General features: G+C 46.0%; 4 protein-coding genes across 10 annotated transcripts; 2 read left to right on the top strand and 2 right to left on the bottom strand.

The window, feature by feature from the left end:
* Positions 1–177: 177 nt before the first annotated feature.
* Positions 178–1,772, bottom strand: scu (scully). 2 transcript variants are annotated; one of them, NM_001258800.2, is made up of 3 exons: positions 1,641–1,772; positions 1,377–1,476; positions 178–1,079 (listed from the first exon to the last, which is right to left on the bottom strand). In NM_001258800.2, exon 3 carries the CDS (start codon positions 699–701, stop codon positions 321–323), a length of 381 nt encoding a protein of 126 aa, NP_001245729.1. In that variant the 5' UTR covers positions 702–1,079; positions 1,377–1,476; positions 1,641–1,772; the 3' UTR covers positions 178–320. The 2 variants fall into 2 exon arrangements, with proteins under 2 accessions (NP_001245729.1, NP_523396.1); NM_078672.5 differs by lacking the exon at positions 1,377–1,476.
* A 749-nt stretch (positions 1,773–2,521) lies between these two features.
* On the top strand, positions 2,522–4,306 carry Swt1 (Swt1 RNA endoribonuclease). Of its 2 annotated transcripts, NM_206776.2 has the most exons (4): positions 2,522–2,714; positions 2,794–3,048; positions 3,107–3,736; positions 3,800–4,306. In NM_206776.2, exons 1-4 carry the CDS (start codon positions 2,609–2,611, stop codon positions 4,021–4,023), a joined length of 1,215 nt encoding a protein of 404 aa, NP_996499.1. In that variant the 5' UTR covers positions 2,522–2,608; the 3' UTR covers positions 4,024–4,306. The 2 variants fall into 2 exon arrangements, with proteins under 2 accessions (NP_996499.1, NP_001245728.1); NM_001258799.1 differs by having other exon boundaries at positions 2,794–3,736.
* Positions 4,307–4,498: 192 nt separating this feature from the next.
* CG7536 (uncharacterized protein) lies at positions 4,499–14,540 on the top strand. 4 transcript variants are annotated; one of them, NM_167599.2, is made up of 7 exons: positions 4,499–4,665; positions 10,652–10,812; positions 10,890–11,288; positions 11,640–12,615; positions 12,674–12,843; positions 12,905–13,038; positions 13,101–14,168. In NM_167599.2, exons 2-7 carry the CDS (start codon positions 10,744–10,746, stop codon positions 13,375–13,377), a joined length of 2,025 nt encoding a protein of 674 aa, NP_728131.1. In that variant the 5' UTR covers positions 4,499–4,665; positions 10,652–10,743; the 3' UTR covers positions 13,378–14,168. The 4 variants fall into 4 exon arrangements, with proteins under 4 accessions (NP_728131.1, NP_573265.1, NP_001285398.1 ...); NM_133037.3 differs by lacking the exon at positions 4,499–4,665 and adding an exon at positions 7,569–7,833 and having other exon boundaries at positions 13,101–14,014; NM_001298469.1 differs by lacking the exon at positions 4,499–4,665 and adding an exon at positions 7,624–7,837 and having other exon boundaries at positions 13,101–14,540.
* On the bottom strand, positions 4,613–7,270 carry Ada3 (transcriptional Adaptor 3). 2 transcript variants are annotated; one of them, NM_078671.5, is made up of 1 exon: positions 4,613–7,270. In NM_078671.5, exon 1 carries the CDS (start codon positions 7,117–7,119, stop codon positions 5,449–5,451), a length of 1,671 nt encoding a protein of 556 aa, NP_523395.1. In that variant the 5' UTR covers positions 7,120–7,270; the 3' UTR covers positions 4,613–5,448. Both variants share the same exon structure in this region, with proteins under 2 accessions (NP_523395.1, NP_001259667.1).
* Positions 14,541–14,553: the final 13 nt, after the last annotated feature.

Genomic DNA, 14,553 nt, shown 5'->3' with positions numbered 1-14,553 from the left:
TTATTATAAATACATGGTTGCTTAAGAATTAATTGCACAAATAGTAAGTCAGTAATAAAATTGACTTACAAAAAATTAATCCACCTGTTGCAACGACCTGTGCAGCCAATACACCCCAGCTATCCCTTATATATAACCAGTGTTGAAGAACAGCAGGCAGACGCGCCTCCAAAATTTGAAATGTGACATTGTGTGTTTAATAGCAATTATTACATAATTTCGGGACAGATAATAAAACTTTTCAGCTTAACCACTAGACAATAGATAAATGCAAACTGATCGAGCCACTTCCACAGGTCCAAGACAGTGCTCAGCCGGATCTAGGGCATCATGCGCAGAGCACCGTCGATACGGATGACCTCGCCGTTGAGCAGCGGATTCTCGTAGATGGCCTGCACCAGGTGGGCGTACTCACTGGGCTCGCCCAGGCGCTGCGGGAACGGTATGGACTTGGCCAGGAAGGTGCGCACCTTCTCCGGCAGGGCGGCCAGCATAGGCGTGTTGAACAAACCCGGTGCAATGGTGCAGATACGTATGCCCTGGGTGCTCAAGTCACGGGCAATGGGCAGGGTCATGCCCACCACGGCTGCCTTGGAGGCGGAGTAGGCCGCCTGGCCGATCTGGCCATCAAAGGCAGCCACCGAGGCGGTGTTCACGATCACGCCGCGCTGTCCATCCTGATTGGGCTCATTGGCGCCCATCAGTCCGGCGGACAGACGGATCACATTGAACGTGCCCACGGTATTGATGTTGATCACCCGCTGGAAGTCTTCCAGGCGGTGCGCCACGTTCTTGTTGAAGTTGAACGTCTTTACCGCGGTGGCTGTGCCCGCACAGTTCACAGTCAGATCCAGACGACCGAACTTATCCTTGGCCGTCTGCAGAGCGGCGCTCACATCCTTCTCGGAGGTCACGTCCACGGGCACGAAGACCACCTTGTCGCCCAGCTCCTTGGCCACCTCGTTGCCCTTGGAGGAGGGCAGATCGGCCAGGATCACGCTGGCGCCCTGCTTGGCCAGGCGCTCGGCGGTGGCGCGGCCCAGTCCAGAGGCTCCTCCGGTCACCAGGGAAACGGCGTTCTGGGGGTGGGAAAGGCATGGGGTTAGAAACTATATATATATGTATATATCCAAGGAAATAGATTCTAAAAATGCACTCCATTCCATTTCATCCCAACTACAACATCAATGTTTAGAGATCTTAACAGAATAAGCATATAGAATGCAAAATATACGATCTGTAGGACTGAGATCCTTATCTTTAACAACATTGAGAAGTTGTCCGTTAAAGTTAGTATAGAAATAGCACGATCCTCAATTTGCAGATAAACTTATAATCCGATGCCGGTTTATCTTATTATTTCGAAAGCAGCTGACCGATGCGTTCGGTGTCCAGTTTCCCGATAAGCCGCATTGTATTATTGTATAACTCGGTGGGGAAGTAATGCTAATTGTTGGCTGGGTACAAGGTACATCGCTGTGGGCAGAGATACAGTTATTTATGGGACTCCATGTTTATAATAGACACGAGTTCACATCCCAATTGGACTTTGCACCCCGGCCGCGCAGTCATCGGCCGCTTTTGCTGCACTAATTCCCGTCTAATCGCAGTGTGATCCTTATTTACAGCACCCCACGTACCTTGATCATTGTTCTGGCTGGTGGCGTTGTGTTGTGGGTGCGAAAGGCGGTGGTTACTTAGTGCTCGGCAAAGCTTTTTAAGCAAAAACTTGTTAAGCGATTCGAAACCGTGCAGTGTGACCGTATGTGCGCCGCTTGAAAATACTGCCTACCGGTTAGGGGGCTCCTATCATTGGCTTAGCTTTTAAATTTTGAGTTTTTTTTTAAATTTAAATTTAAATCAATTTGTTTATTACCAAGCAATTAATTTGCAAGATTTTGAAAGAACTTTTAAATATAAATTACCTCGAGCAGGCAAACAGTGAAGATTTTATTTGGCAAGCTAACTAACTTGGCAACTTATTATTTCAAGAACATGTTTTTGCAACAATTAAGGTGGCAGCATTCAAGTCTTTATAAATGAAATCTTTAGCTATTCAAATTCAATGGCTTAAAACAACTTATGCTATAGATTATTACAGTAAATTTTAGTTATAAGCTATTCATTGTATGAATTCGTATTTAGCTTCCACGCCAAAATGTATGCCGTAGAATTACATATACTCATTTAATTTATTTTATGGTTTATAACTTAAATTAATTTGAACATAAACATTTATGCTTTAAATAAAAACAAAACATTGTTTCTGTTTAATTTAAGATTATTTTCATTTTTAATATTTCTTATTACTTCACTTAATAAATAATAATTAAAAAAAAATATTGCTTATATAAATAAGGAGTATTTTAAATAAATCATAACAAAGTTATATCCGAATTTAATTTATACCCCCAATTTATATACTTTTGTCCTCCGATGTATGGAAGAACATCGATGATTCCTCGAAAAACATCGATGCTTGTGATTGTTTGAAAAGATCGATGATATCGATGATGTCATCGATGTTTCTCCACCTCTAAGTCAGATTGCCTATTGAAATACAAAATAAATGAGTACTTCCTAGAAATCAAATGTTAAAGAACACAATATGTCGCTCGGTGGAGAAAGTAAGCACACGCCAAAGTCTTCCAATCTGAGGCCGTTGGACGACGACCAGCTGGTTAGGATCATCAGCACGCCACGTCCGTCAAATGGTAAAACCCATGCAAACTGCGCGTTTGCCAGAATGCCAGAACCAAGATTCAACTCCACTTTTCCACGCAATATGGCAAGGAGTGAGCCAGCATCCCGCCCAGGACCGCCTCAAGCGCCTGCAGGGCCAACTAAAGCGGGTGCAGGACAACGAGAAGGAGCAGGGGACCACCAAGCGGATCACCCACAGTTCCTCCGCATCTCGTCGATCAAGTGCGTCCACATCTACGCCCCAGCGACTCCTGAAGTTTCCGCCTAAGGTGGCGATGAATGCCTGGGAAAAGCCAAAAGCCCTGGTCGATGCCAATCGCCTGAAGGCGGGACGTACCCAAACTGGTGAGTGCCCGGTGCATATAGTTACTCATATCCCATGTTCTCCTTATCGTCTCCCTAGCCTACCAGCGTCTCATGCTGTTAAGAGCTTCGCTGCAGCAGAAGCAGCTATATGAGGAGCGCAACAACAATATTGTGGCCAAGATCAACGAAGAGGTGATAGAAAAACAACCAGAAGCCTGCAACATCACAAATCCAAGTGCATTTGATGGCTCGACGGCCAGCGATATGGAGGTCGAGCCCATGGAATGGCAGGAGTCTATTGAAGAGGAGGCGGCACAGAATGATCAGGATGAGGCTAAGAAAGGGGACGACACTCTATTGATGCTGCCGGCGGAGTCCATTGAAGAGGAGGCGCCACAGAAAGGTCAGGATGAGGCTAAGGAAGAGGACGACACTATATTGATGCTGCAGGCGGCCGATGCCGAGGAGCTGCCCCCAAGGCTTGAGGATTACATGTACTTTGTGCTGGACACCAACGTCCTCATACACAACCACAAGTTCGTGGAGAGACTGACCGATGTGGTGCTGCCGGGCACGGTGGGCAGCATGCTGTACCTTCCGTACATAGTAATCAAAGAGCTGGACAAGCTAAAGAGCAAGTACCAGTCGGACTGCCTGCAGCGTGTGATTGCCATGCGAGCAATACGCTTTTTGAACACCAAGTTCGACGAAAGCTTTCAAATACAAGGTGGGTCGTGGATTGTGTATGTAAATCGTTGGAACTTACCTATGTGTATTATCTTTGTTGCAGCTCAATCCGCTTTGGAGGAGGCGGATCACCTGATCAAGATCGACTGCCCGGATGACAGCATTTTGAATTGCTGCCTGCAGCTGCAGGCGCAGGTTCCCCACATGATCCTGCTCACCAACGACGCGAACCTTCGGCTCAAGGCCAATGCCTCCAACATTCAGGTCTCCTGTCGCTCTGATCTGATGTCCACCTATGTGGATGAGTTCGCTGGCTTCGGCGATTAACTCGATGCCGTCCGAGCTCCCACCTTACATTTAGTATACGAAAGACTGTGACTGCGTTTGTGATACGGGATCGGGTGGCGGGCGAAAGGGATCGACCAGTCAAGCAAGATGCACCGCGGCATACATGAAGTACAATGAATCTTTATACCCACAAACATCATCTAGCATACATTCAGAGGAAGGCCACTGACGACGTGTTCACCCAAGACTAAAAACTTGCACATATTAGAAGATCAGATTTGACTGCCATTTGCTACGTATAATAAAGTTTGTTTCTGGATATATTTGCCTGGCGATTAGCGTTCTAGAGATAGCCAATCCGCGTGGCCCGGAAGGGCTTCCTCCGATCGAAGATGGCCGGCTCGCTTGTTTGGCTTTAATTAGCCGTACGCTGGAGTTGCCGACTTTGATTGCGCCTTATCGGCTGGGCAAACAAGATCGAAGCAACGGCAGAGGATTCCCCACATCCGCTGGAGTTCACTTGCCCGCTTCGTCGGCCAGATCGAGCTCAAAGCGTACGCAGCGTTCGCCCAGCGCGGTGGTTTCTCTCCTCCCAAACTCACTCCCATGGTGGAAAATTCTGTGCTTTACTCTCGATAGTGACGACTTTATTGCCGCGCGATAACTTAAGCTATACAAAGTGTATGTATTTGGGAGTGTTAAATAGGGTGAATCAATATTTATAGTTGCGAAAGACATGAGGAAAACAACGTGCTCGTAAAATTTTGGGAAATTCCAGTAGCGGAAAGTTTTTCAGTTCATTTAGCGAATAATGCGAATCTCACCCTCCACTTTTATGTACACAAAATCAAATTTAGCATTTAGCATGTAAAATCTACGGATATCCATTTAATTTTCAGGCAATTACAAACAAATTGGCAAAAAACTGTAGGCTTACAGAATACGGAATACGTTACTAAGCAAGGAAAGGGAAATTATGATTTTGTAAAAGAACAGTTTAAAATACGCAAACGCTACTCTCCGCCACTTGAAGATCTTATCTAAATAATTAATTTCACTTTAATCTTGAACACTACATTCTATGAGCTAATGTATCTTTGTTAATGTACAGTCTGGTGACGAAGATAAGAATACGGGTTTGGAAGCTAGTCGAAAACGACTCAAAAGTGGCGTTCGATTTGGGGAAAACGAATGCCAAAACTCGAGGAAAACTTATGCAAAACATTTTCCGCCACCATGAGCGCATCTTCCCAAAACGTCCACAACTTGGATTGCGGACACTAGAGGCTACGTGTACGTGTCGAATAGCGTGGCTAATTTACAGTCTGGCGAAATGAAAGGAGTGGCGAGTAAGGAGGAGCAGCTCCTTCAGACGCACTGCAGCTTGAGGCTAGCGTCGCGGACCTGCCTCTTTGCCTGATGCATGGCCATTAGCTGGCACCAGCCCCAGGCCAGGCTCCTGTCCTACATCTTTGGCTCTAACAGGGAGTTGCCGGAGCCGCCGATGCAGGGCAGATGCATCTGCATACGCTCCAGCTGATCCGCAAGTAGGCGCTGCTCGTTGGTCAGCCGCAGTATCTCCTGCTTCTCCTCGATGGTGTGGCCCTTGCGCTTGGCCCGATACTGCAGCATTCGCTTGTAGCACTCGAGTATCTCCTGGTCCACCATGTCCAATTTCTGTTTGATGGCAATGCGCTTGATTTCCTCACTGGCAACGGCACGCAGTCGCTTCAATTCCTCGCTGTTAAACTGCGAAATGGTGCTGATTTCGGTCGTTACGCGCTTGATCTCCATCAGCACCTCGTCCACGTCTTCGTGGGCCGCAAACTCACTGGCATCGATCAGTCCGTTCTCGATGAGAGTCTTCTTCAGGCGCTGTTCGATGCCCACGCCGTGTTTCATCATGGCGAGAGATCGAAAGTTCCCGGAAGCAGCTGCTGCGGCAGCATTTGCCGAGGACGAGGAGTGCGAGTGGGTGTTCTCGTTGCTGCTGCTCGTGGTGCTGTTGCTGTGCTCGCCCACGGCGGCCTGTTCGCTGGGCAGCGTCATCAGGGACTCCTCCATTAAGGCGGACACCAAACGCTGGGTGAGTGGACCAGTGATGCTCTCATCCACCATGCCTTCGGCCTTTTTGAGCATTCCGCTGGAATTGTTCGATTTAATTCGAGCTCCGCCCGGCTGCAGCGCCTTTATATCCTCCTGGGCCCAAACTGTGGAGTAGTGGGGACCCAGAGGTGGCACTGGCGGCACCAGTGGACCCCAATACTGCTCCAGCAGGTCATCGATTAGGCGCAGATCCTCGTTGGTTAGAGGCATGCAGTAGGGCTCCACGGATAGCCAGAACTTGTTGGGCGTATCGTTCTTGGGCACCGTCATTTTCGGTAGCTGCGGCAGCGGCTGGTGATGCGGCAGCACGGATCCAGAGGCATTGGCGGCCGCCAGTGTGGGCAGATAGTCCATGCTGTCGTCGGTGTGCACGACCAAGGGGCTGTTCTTGGCCTGGTGCTTCGAGGTGCCGCCGGAAACGCCCTGTTGCTTGAGAATGGTCATCGAAGAGTGCTTTTTGCGCACGCCCGTTGGCTCATCCCGCTTGCGCTTCGATTGGCTAGAGGATGAGGCGCCTCCGCCGCCCAGCGGGCTGCCCAGACTCGTCGACGAGTTGCTGCCGATGCCCAGCAAGCCGTTGAGCATGCTAGCCGGACAAGGTGGCGATCCAGGCACACGGTCGAGCTTTCTTCGATCCTGGCGCTTCTCATCCTTGTCGAGGCTATCATACTCCGCTTTCAGGACGCGCGTGCGCAGCGCCACATTGGAGAGCATCTGTTCCAGCTCCAGTTGCACTGCATCCAGATCCTCGGCCGCCAAATGATCATCCGCCGGACGCTGCAGTGCCGCTGCAATGGTGGGCAGCAATTTGGGCACGTCCCGAGTGCGAATTATTGGTATAACGACGCCGCCGGGCGTGGCCAGCACCTCGGAGTCCAGGAAGGTGCTCGTTGGGGCGGATTTGCCGCCACCTGTGCCATTTGTGGGCAGTTTTCCAGCTCCTCCGGATGACGCAGAGATGCCAAAGCCACCGGAACCGAGCGAACCACTGAAGTGGGCCAGTTTGATATTCTTCAGGTTCGCACTCATGGAACGCGACTGCGACTGGTTGGGGACCTGTGTGTTAGCTAGATTGCGGATATATTTGCTGTTTTTCCTGCTTTTCTTGTGTTGTGAAAATCGCAATTTGTTTTGCGTCGATATGGCAGTGTGACCGTAGCGGAAGACGGGTAAATACTAATGTACAAGATGGTAAAATACTGGAATGGGCTACACGCGCGGGTTATGCACAGTGGGCCAAACAAAAAAAATTCTCATGAGTAGCTAAATATTTATAATTTAAGACATACTTAACTAGCATTTCATTAATTAACTTTAGCAGTAATTGAAACTGTTTATTTGACTTTATTTCAGCAATTGAAGATAACGGAACATTATCGCATGGATACATTTTCATACCACTTGATTTTATCCACAAAATAGTGAAAAATACTCTCTGCAACTATAACAGTGATCGTGCACAACAGAGCTGCTCCAGCGCTGTGCAACACTGGTGGCCGCGTAGCGCGCGTGCTTACCAATACTTTGCTTTTTTGTTCAGTTCTTTGTTGTTGTTTGGCGTTCGCATTTCGCCCGTCGTCGTCTGAATTTTTTAGTGATATGCGCGCTATTTCGGTGATAAGCAGTGTACTTAACAAATCAGCGACTGTTGACAATTTGTAATGGCCAGTGGGAGCAGCTTGCGATGTTAGAGTAGACCCATTCCCCCCCTTCCGCAGACGAACTGCAAGTGCAAACTGCAGTGTATGTATGTAATTTTATGTAATTGAACACCCATTTCCCAAACCCCACCCCCCCAAAATCCCACAAAGCATGCAAACACATCCAAACATTTGAACATCCAAGCACCCAAAACATCGAAGCATCCGATAATCTCGGACTGGTTGCCTCCAATTGCGCCTCGTTTGTCCAATTGTGAGGCGCAAATCACAAGACAAGTCGAATTGACGCTCAGCCGCCACGCCCCCTTCGCTGCTCACGACCACACCCCCCCTCCCCGCGGGCGGGAATCAACGAAAATCAAAAGCCAACATCCAGCGATTCAGTTCGGTTTAGTTGGGTTCAGTCGTGCCGACATATGCACAAATATCCCAGCTTCAAAACGCTGTTTCCCTTCGATTTGACTACACTTTCCCAACTGGGCATTTTCGCTATCAGAAGAGGTTTGCAATGCCACCTTTAAGCTATGATCTATCACCGAACTGCAAAAGTTTTTTATTTTCGTTCTACGCCAATTAACTTAACTTCGACTTGTCTATTTTACAATCAAAAAGTGCGAAGTGTATTGTTTAAGTTAAAATTCGATCCCCGAGAGTTTCGGTTCTAAAGATCCTAAAATAAACAGTGAAAACAATTTAATATAAATGAACAGCGGACAAAAGTGTTTTATTTAAGCTTGGTTTCATGTTTTGTATTCCATAAGATGTGTACATTAAAGAGAAGTGATATATTCGTTTCGAGTTTCTTTTGTTTGTTCTTCAATACAAAGATAAATACAAGCTTCCCCCATCTATTATCTCAAGTAAAAAGTGATCATCAGTCTATATAGTTCTTTGTTTCTTTAGTTAATTCTTTGTTTTTGCTATTTGCAATCTTGGCAATGTGAATATCATCTGGTAGATAGAACAACTGAAAATCGTAGCTAATTTGAATTTATATCTCGTCATAGAAAGGATAGTGTACACACAAACACGTTTGTTTTGCGAGATAATCCCATCGTGGATTGCACATAATATCTAGAACAATATGTCGAACAATAACCGCGGGCGGGTAAGGGTATTTGCAGTGCCGCCAAAACCTGAACAAACCCTCCGCTCTTGTTTTATTGATCAAATATTTGCGTCTACGTGTGTCGTCGTCGTCGTCGATGTGTTCCGTTCCGGCGATGTCTCAGCGATTATGGGGCTTTTGTGTGTCAGCTGTTGTTTGAAAACGGCACTAGCACATGTTTTATAAGCCCAGTCGCAGGCCAGTCGGCTCGTTATCAGTGCCAATTAAACCGGAGAAGAGAAATCTGTAACCACCGGCGATAGTGGCGATAAGGTCGCAGCCCTGAGATGATCGGGGATAGCTTCAGCGATGCACCCACCGGCTATGTCGATCGATCAGAGCGCAGCTCCTACCATCCATTACGATTATGACCATTGTTGGCCATAAGCTAGATGGCCAATCAATCAGCGAGCCCATCTAATTTTAGACTCCACTGTTGACGTTAATTGACCGCCAGCCAGTGCCACGCCCTCCCTCCCCCTCATCAATTATCGCCCAGGTAGTATTGACCATCGGTTGCTCAGCTGGGAATGATAATCAACTAAGTGAGGGGAAAACATTATCAGCGTATCCGTATCAACGTATCAGTGCATCAAAACCGCATTAAATTCAATTAGATATATACATAGCTGATAAGAAATGTTGTAATTCCCATTTAATCAGCATTTTGTTGAGATTTACAACAAGAACTTAAACGGTTTAATCAATCAACTTGTTTCCATAACTCACCTAGGGATCGGGCCATTGATACTCATATTTTAGACTTCTTAGTGATAAATTTAAGTGCCTTAATTATTTTTCGACATGAACAATGACTATTTACGATAATTTAATATCTACTGAGCAGCTAATTCAATTGATAATTATAAATAAATATCAAAATTAAACGGAAACAAAAGAGGCTATATTTATAAAGCTTGAATATCTGCATAATGTTGATAATTAGATTTAGATAACAAAGTTGTACTTATTATCAAGATGAGATATAATTTTAAGAATTATTTTTTTTTTGCTGTGTAGGGTATTATGTGAACATAAGTTCCGGCCAGAAATCGAGGAAGGGCAGCCGTTATATGAGAGGCTTAAATGGCAAGAAAAATACGACAGCAACAGTTGGCGACGCAAATATTTGTGCAATTGATTAAAACAGTGTCCCATCCAGATCTCTATCTGTATCTTATACGTTTGCTGTTTGAACTGGCGACAAAATTTTCCAATTTGCTTAACTCGTTATGCGGGCCACGTTAATGATATAGCTATGTACATACATATGTATATCAACAATCATATACATATGTGTATTCTGTAAAGAGTCGAGTGGCACAGACCCCAATAATTGTTTATATATATTATTGCTTATATGTACACATATTTTTTCGGGGCTCGGGTGCTTATCAGTTGTGAAGAACACACAACCGTCCAACCCACCCACCGTTCAATTTACGATAGCCGGTAGTCGCATATAACGTGCTTTAGTTAATACGCCCGATTAGCTGCTGCACTGATTTGAGCCATTATCCATTAGTTCGCTCGCTCGTCCGTTAAATTAGCGGCGGAGAAAGCTGGGCGATTGGTTCTACATATGTACTGACTTGAGTCTCAACCCCACCACATTACTCATCCGTCGCGAAAACAGCTCTATTTGGGCGGTGAATCACTCACTCCAAAATACATCTTTCCTAATCTTGAAGTGTACGTAGTACAAGCATAATTTAAATGCACTTGGCTAGCTTTAAGTACGCATACGTTATACGGAAGTGCCCTTAACAACTCTTCAATGCCATCGTTTCAGACGCGCTTCACTGCAGCGCCGATCAACGGAACGGATCCGATCTGGACTAGACTGAATAGCCCTAGAATAGCCAGGTCGAAAAAGCGCTAGCCATGAAATTCGCCGAGCACCTGTCGGCGCACATAACGCCCGAGTGGCGCAAACAATACATTAACTATGAGGTGAGTTTTTGGTTCAACATGGGAATTCGCCCAAGTAAACGAAGAAACCAACTGATAGCACAATTTTTGTGCCACAGGAAATGAAGGCCATGCTGTATTTGGCCGTGGAGGAGGCGCCATCGGTGGAGAGCGTCGAGGACGACGTGCTGAAGCGGCACTTCGCCAATTTCGATGAGAACTTCTTTCACTACTGCGACAAGGAGCTAAAGAAGATCAATACGTTCTACTCGGAGAAGCTGGCGGAGGCCACGCGAAAGTTTGCCACCCTGAATGCCGAACTGAAGACCTCCATCGAGGAGTCGGAGCGAAGTGCCAAGAAGTCCAAGGGACACAAACGACATGCCGCCTTGCCGGATCGCAAGGCGCGCGAGCTGAAGTTGGCCTTCAGTGAGTTCTACCTGAGTCTGATCCTCCTGCAGAACTATCAGAATCTGAATCACACCGGCTTTCGTAAAATACTCAAGAAGCACGATAAAGTAAGTCTGATTTACGGCAACCGCAGAGACATCATTGCACAGCCTTGACCTAGTCAAGATCTTTGGAGATTGCCTGTAGTCTGCGGCGCAGAACACGAACAAAAAAACACATTTCGTGTGAGAAATAAATAATACGAATTTATAGTAGGGTTTTTGGGGAAAAAGTCGCTTAAAAATAGTCACTGTTATCACCGAAAATGAATGTATGCGGATTGCACAAGCTAGAATTTGGGGGTAGCCATAAACAATGTGAGTGAGTGAATAATGTGCATAATACTAAGATAATAATGGGTTAGATATATAGTCTATATAGTCTGTTCTAAAAGTTTAAATCTCTTTTTTGGGTGACAGCTTTTGCGTGTGGACACCGGTGCCAAATGGAGGCAGGAGTATGTGGAGGCCTCACACTTCTTCACCAACAAGGACATCGACAACATTATCAATGAGACGGAGACGACGGTCACCGGCGAACTGGAAGGCGGCGATCGGCAGCGAGCGATGAAGAGATTGCGAGTACCACCGCTGGGCGAACAGCAGAGTCCATGGACCACGTTCAAGGTTGGCCTCTTCTCCGGCAGCTTTATAGTGCTGGTCATTGTGGTCGTGGTGTCGGCCATCTTCCACGAGATTAGCGGCGAGAACCTCAAGGTTACGTTCCGACTCTACCGCGGTCCCCTGCTAATCATCGAGTTCATCTTCCTCATCGGAGTGAACATCTACGGCTGGCGGTCGTCTGGCGTTAATCATGTCCTGATCTTCGAGCTGGATCCGCGAAATCATCTATCCGAGCAGCATCTCATGGAACTGGCGGCGATCTTCGGCGTGATCTGGACACTCAGCATGCTGAGCTTTCTGTACAGCGCTAGCTTGGCCATTCCGGCTTTCATCAATCCACTTACGCTTACGCTGATTATGGTGCTGTTTTTGGCAAATCCGTTTCATGTGCTCTATCACGACGCACGATTCTGGCTGTGGCGGATTACGGGACGATGTGTGTCGGCACCGTTCTTTCACGTGGGCTTCGCGGATTTCTGGCTCGGCGATCAACTCAATTCGCTGGCCACGGCTATCCTAGATTTCGAGTATCTCATATGCTTCTATTTCACAAATGGCAACTGGACGGAGGCGAGGGATGCCTCCATTTGCATGGAGAAGGACTTTATCATCCGGCCGATTGTTAATTGCCTGCCCGCCTGGTTTCGATTTGCACAATGCCTGCGTCGATATCGCGACTCGCGGGAGGCATTTCCTCATTTGGTGAATGCTGGCAAATACTCCACAACCTTCATGGTGGTGATCTTCGCCACGCTCAAGAGCTTTCACAGTCGTAAGTTTTGCATCTCCTTCAGAAGTATATTCATTTCTTAATGGATCTGTTCCTTCAGCGAACTATGCCAGCACATTCGATAATCCCTATACCTGGTTGTGGATTATCGCCTCGATTGTGTCCTCTTGCTACGCCTACACGTGGGATATCAAAATGGATTGGGGTCTGTTCGACAAGAACGCCGGCGAGAATACTTTCCTGCGCGAGGAGGTTGTCTACTCATCGACGGTGAGTTGAATAACAGCGAATAAGTATAAATTGGAATCAACTATATATTCTTAAATTGCAGGGTTTTTACTACTTTGCCATTTTGGAGGATCTGGCGCTGCGCTTTATTTGGGCGCTGTCTTTCTACCTCACCGAGATGAAAATCGTTAGCTCAGACATAATGACCTCCGTCACAGGCATTCTGGAGGTATTCCGGTGAGTATAGCTTCCTAAATCAAAATATGTTCAAATTATTTACGAAGAGCACTCGCTTGCAGTCGCTTTGTGTGGAACTTTTTCCGGTTGGAGAACGAGCATCTGAACAACTGCGGTAAGTTCCGAGCCGTTCGTGACATCTCGATAGCGCCGCTGGACTCCTCCGACCAGGCGCTCATCCTGCGCCTGATGGACGAGGCTGACGGTGTGATCAATCGCTACACGAAGGCGAACCGACCTAAGCCCAAGAAGGTTAAGGATCCGGAGAAGCGGAGCCTGCTGCAGACACGCGGATCGCTGCCCGATCTCAGGATCGATATGGACAGTAAAAAATTGTAGGCAACGATGGCCGCCCACCGAATTGTGCTTCCTAATCAACGGTTTTGCGGAACGTCTTATACGAAAGTTTATCCGTAATTCAATTTACGTACTTTTTTTTCGTCATTTTTTTTTTTGCGTTGTTTAGCTAATTTGTATATTTAGTGACTAAGTACTTAAAATTGAGGAGAGACAATGTCCAGCAATAATTAGTGCATAAGATTTCTAACTAATTTAGCATTCCACGTATGCGGTTAACTAACGAAAAAGACCAAACCTATACCTATTACCTATACATTTACCCATAACCCGTAATCCGTAACCCGTAACCTTTAGTTCCTAAGCCACATTTCCACGTTTCCAAATCCAATTCGTAATCCATACCTTCCACAGAAATTGGAGTAGAGAACGGCAGTATTAGTACTTAGAAAAGGCGAACAAAATAACTAGAAATGAGAAAAAAAAAAATGAAACTGCAGCCACCACATTCCTTTATCAATCCAATCAGTGTATGTTTATCGTTAGTCCATTAGTTAGATCTGCCTTATCTGTTATCTGTCTGTCCACCTGTTGATTGATATACGACATAGACTGTGACCAAATCGAAACTTAAACTAAATTAAACCGAAACATAAAACAAATAAAGTTTAAAGAACTTAAACTAGAGCTGATCCCGAACGGAATTGTACATAGTATACGTATGCTAGTGCCTGTGTGTGTTCTTTTCGCTCTGCGTGTGTGTGTGTGTGTGTGAGTGTGCAAGGTCTAGAATTTCAAAGTGAATTTGATCAACAGACTTCAAAAGTGCAATGTTGTATGATGCATATACGAACAGTACAGACGTCTACATAACTATATACACGTAGGCTTAAGAACAACTCGTCAGATATTAATGAAGACTTTGTCAAATTTTGCCATAAGTAGTAGGCTCGAATTTTGAGCTATTGATTGCTTTCAAAAATAAATTATTCCTATGTGTAATAGCGCTTTTGATACGCAAATCGCAACTATTTATGCGATAAACGATTTCTCAAGCAGGCATGTAAATATTTCAGTGCCTTCTCTAGGGATTTTCAAAATACAGCTCGCAATTAGAGCTTCAATCCACAAATTAAATTATATAATAAACCCCGAACACACACACCCACATACACACACATAAAATATATATTGTACACCTTAGCAGAAAGTATCCGA

The sequence above is a fragment of the Drosophila melanogaster genome, chromosome X (genome assembly GCF_000001215.4).
Source record: "Drosophila melanogaster chromosome X".
Taxonomy (NCBI): domain Eukaryota; kingdom Metazoa; phylum Arthropoda; class Insecta; order Diptera; family Drosophilidae; genus Drosophila; species Drosophila melanogaster.
Note: the sequence above shows the minus strand (reverse complement) of the source record. Positions and strands in the feature narration are given on the sequence as shown.

Excerpts from the sequence above, each read along its gene's own strand:
- Swt1 (NM_206776.2), top strand. The coding sequence starts at position 2,609 with ATGTCGCTCGGTGGAGAAAGTAAGCACACGCCAAAGTCTTCCAATCTG. Across the intron at positions 2,715-2,793 it reads CACGCCACGTCCGTCAAATG|GAGTGAGCCAGCATCCCGCC; the intron begins GTAAAACCCATG and ends CAATATGGCAAG. Across the intron at positions 3,049-3,106 it reads GGCGGGACGTACCCAAACTG|CCTACCAGCGTCTCATGCTG; the intron begins GTGAGTGCCCGG and ends TCGTCTCCCTAG.
- Ada3 (NM_078671.5), bottom strand. The coding sequence starts at position 7,119 with ATGAGTGCGAACCTGAAGAATATCAAACTGGCCCACTTCAGTGGTTCG.
- CG7536 (NM_001298469.1), top strand. The coding sequence starts at position 10,744 with ATGAAATTCGCCGAGCACCTGTCGGCGCACATAACGCCCGAGTGGCGC. Across the intron at positions 10,813-10,889 it reads AACAATACATTAACTATGAG|GAAATGAAGGCCATGCTGTA; the intron begins GTGAGTTTTTGG and ends TTTGTGCCACAG. Across the intron at positions 13,039-13,100 it reads GGCATTCTGGAGGTATTCCG|TCGCTTTGTGTGGAACTTTT; the intron begins GTGAGTATAGCT and ends ACTCGCTTGCAG.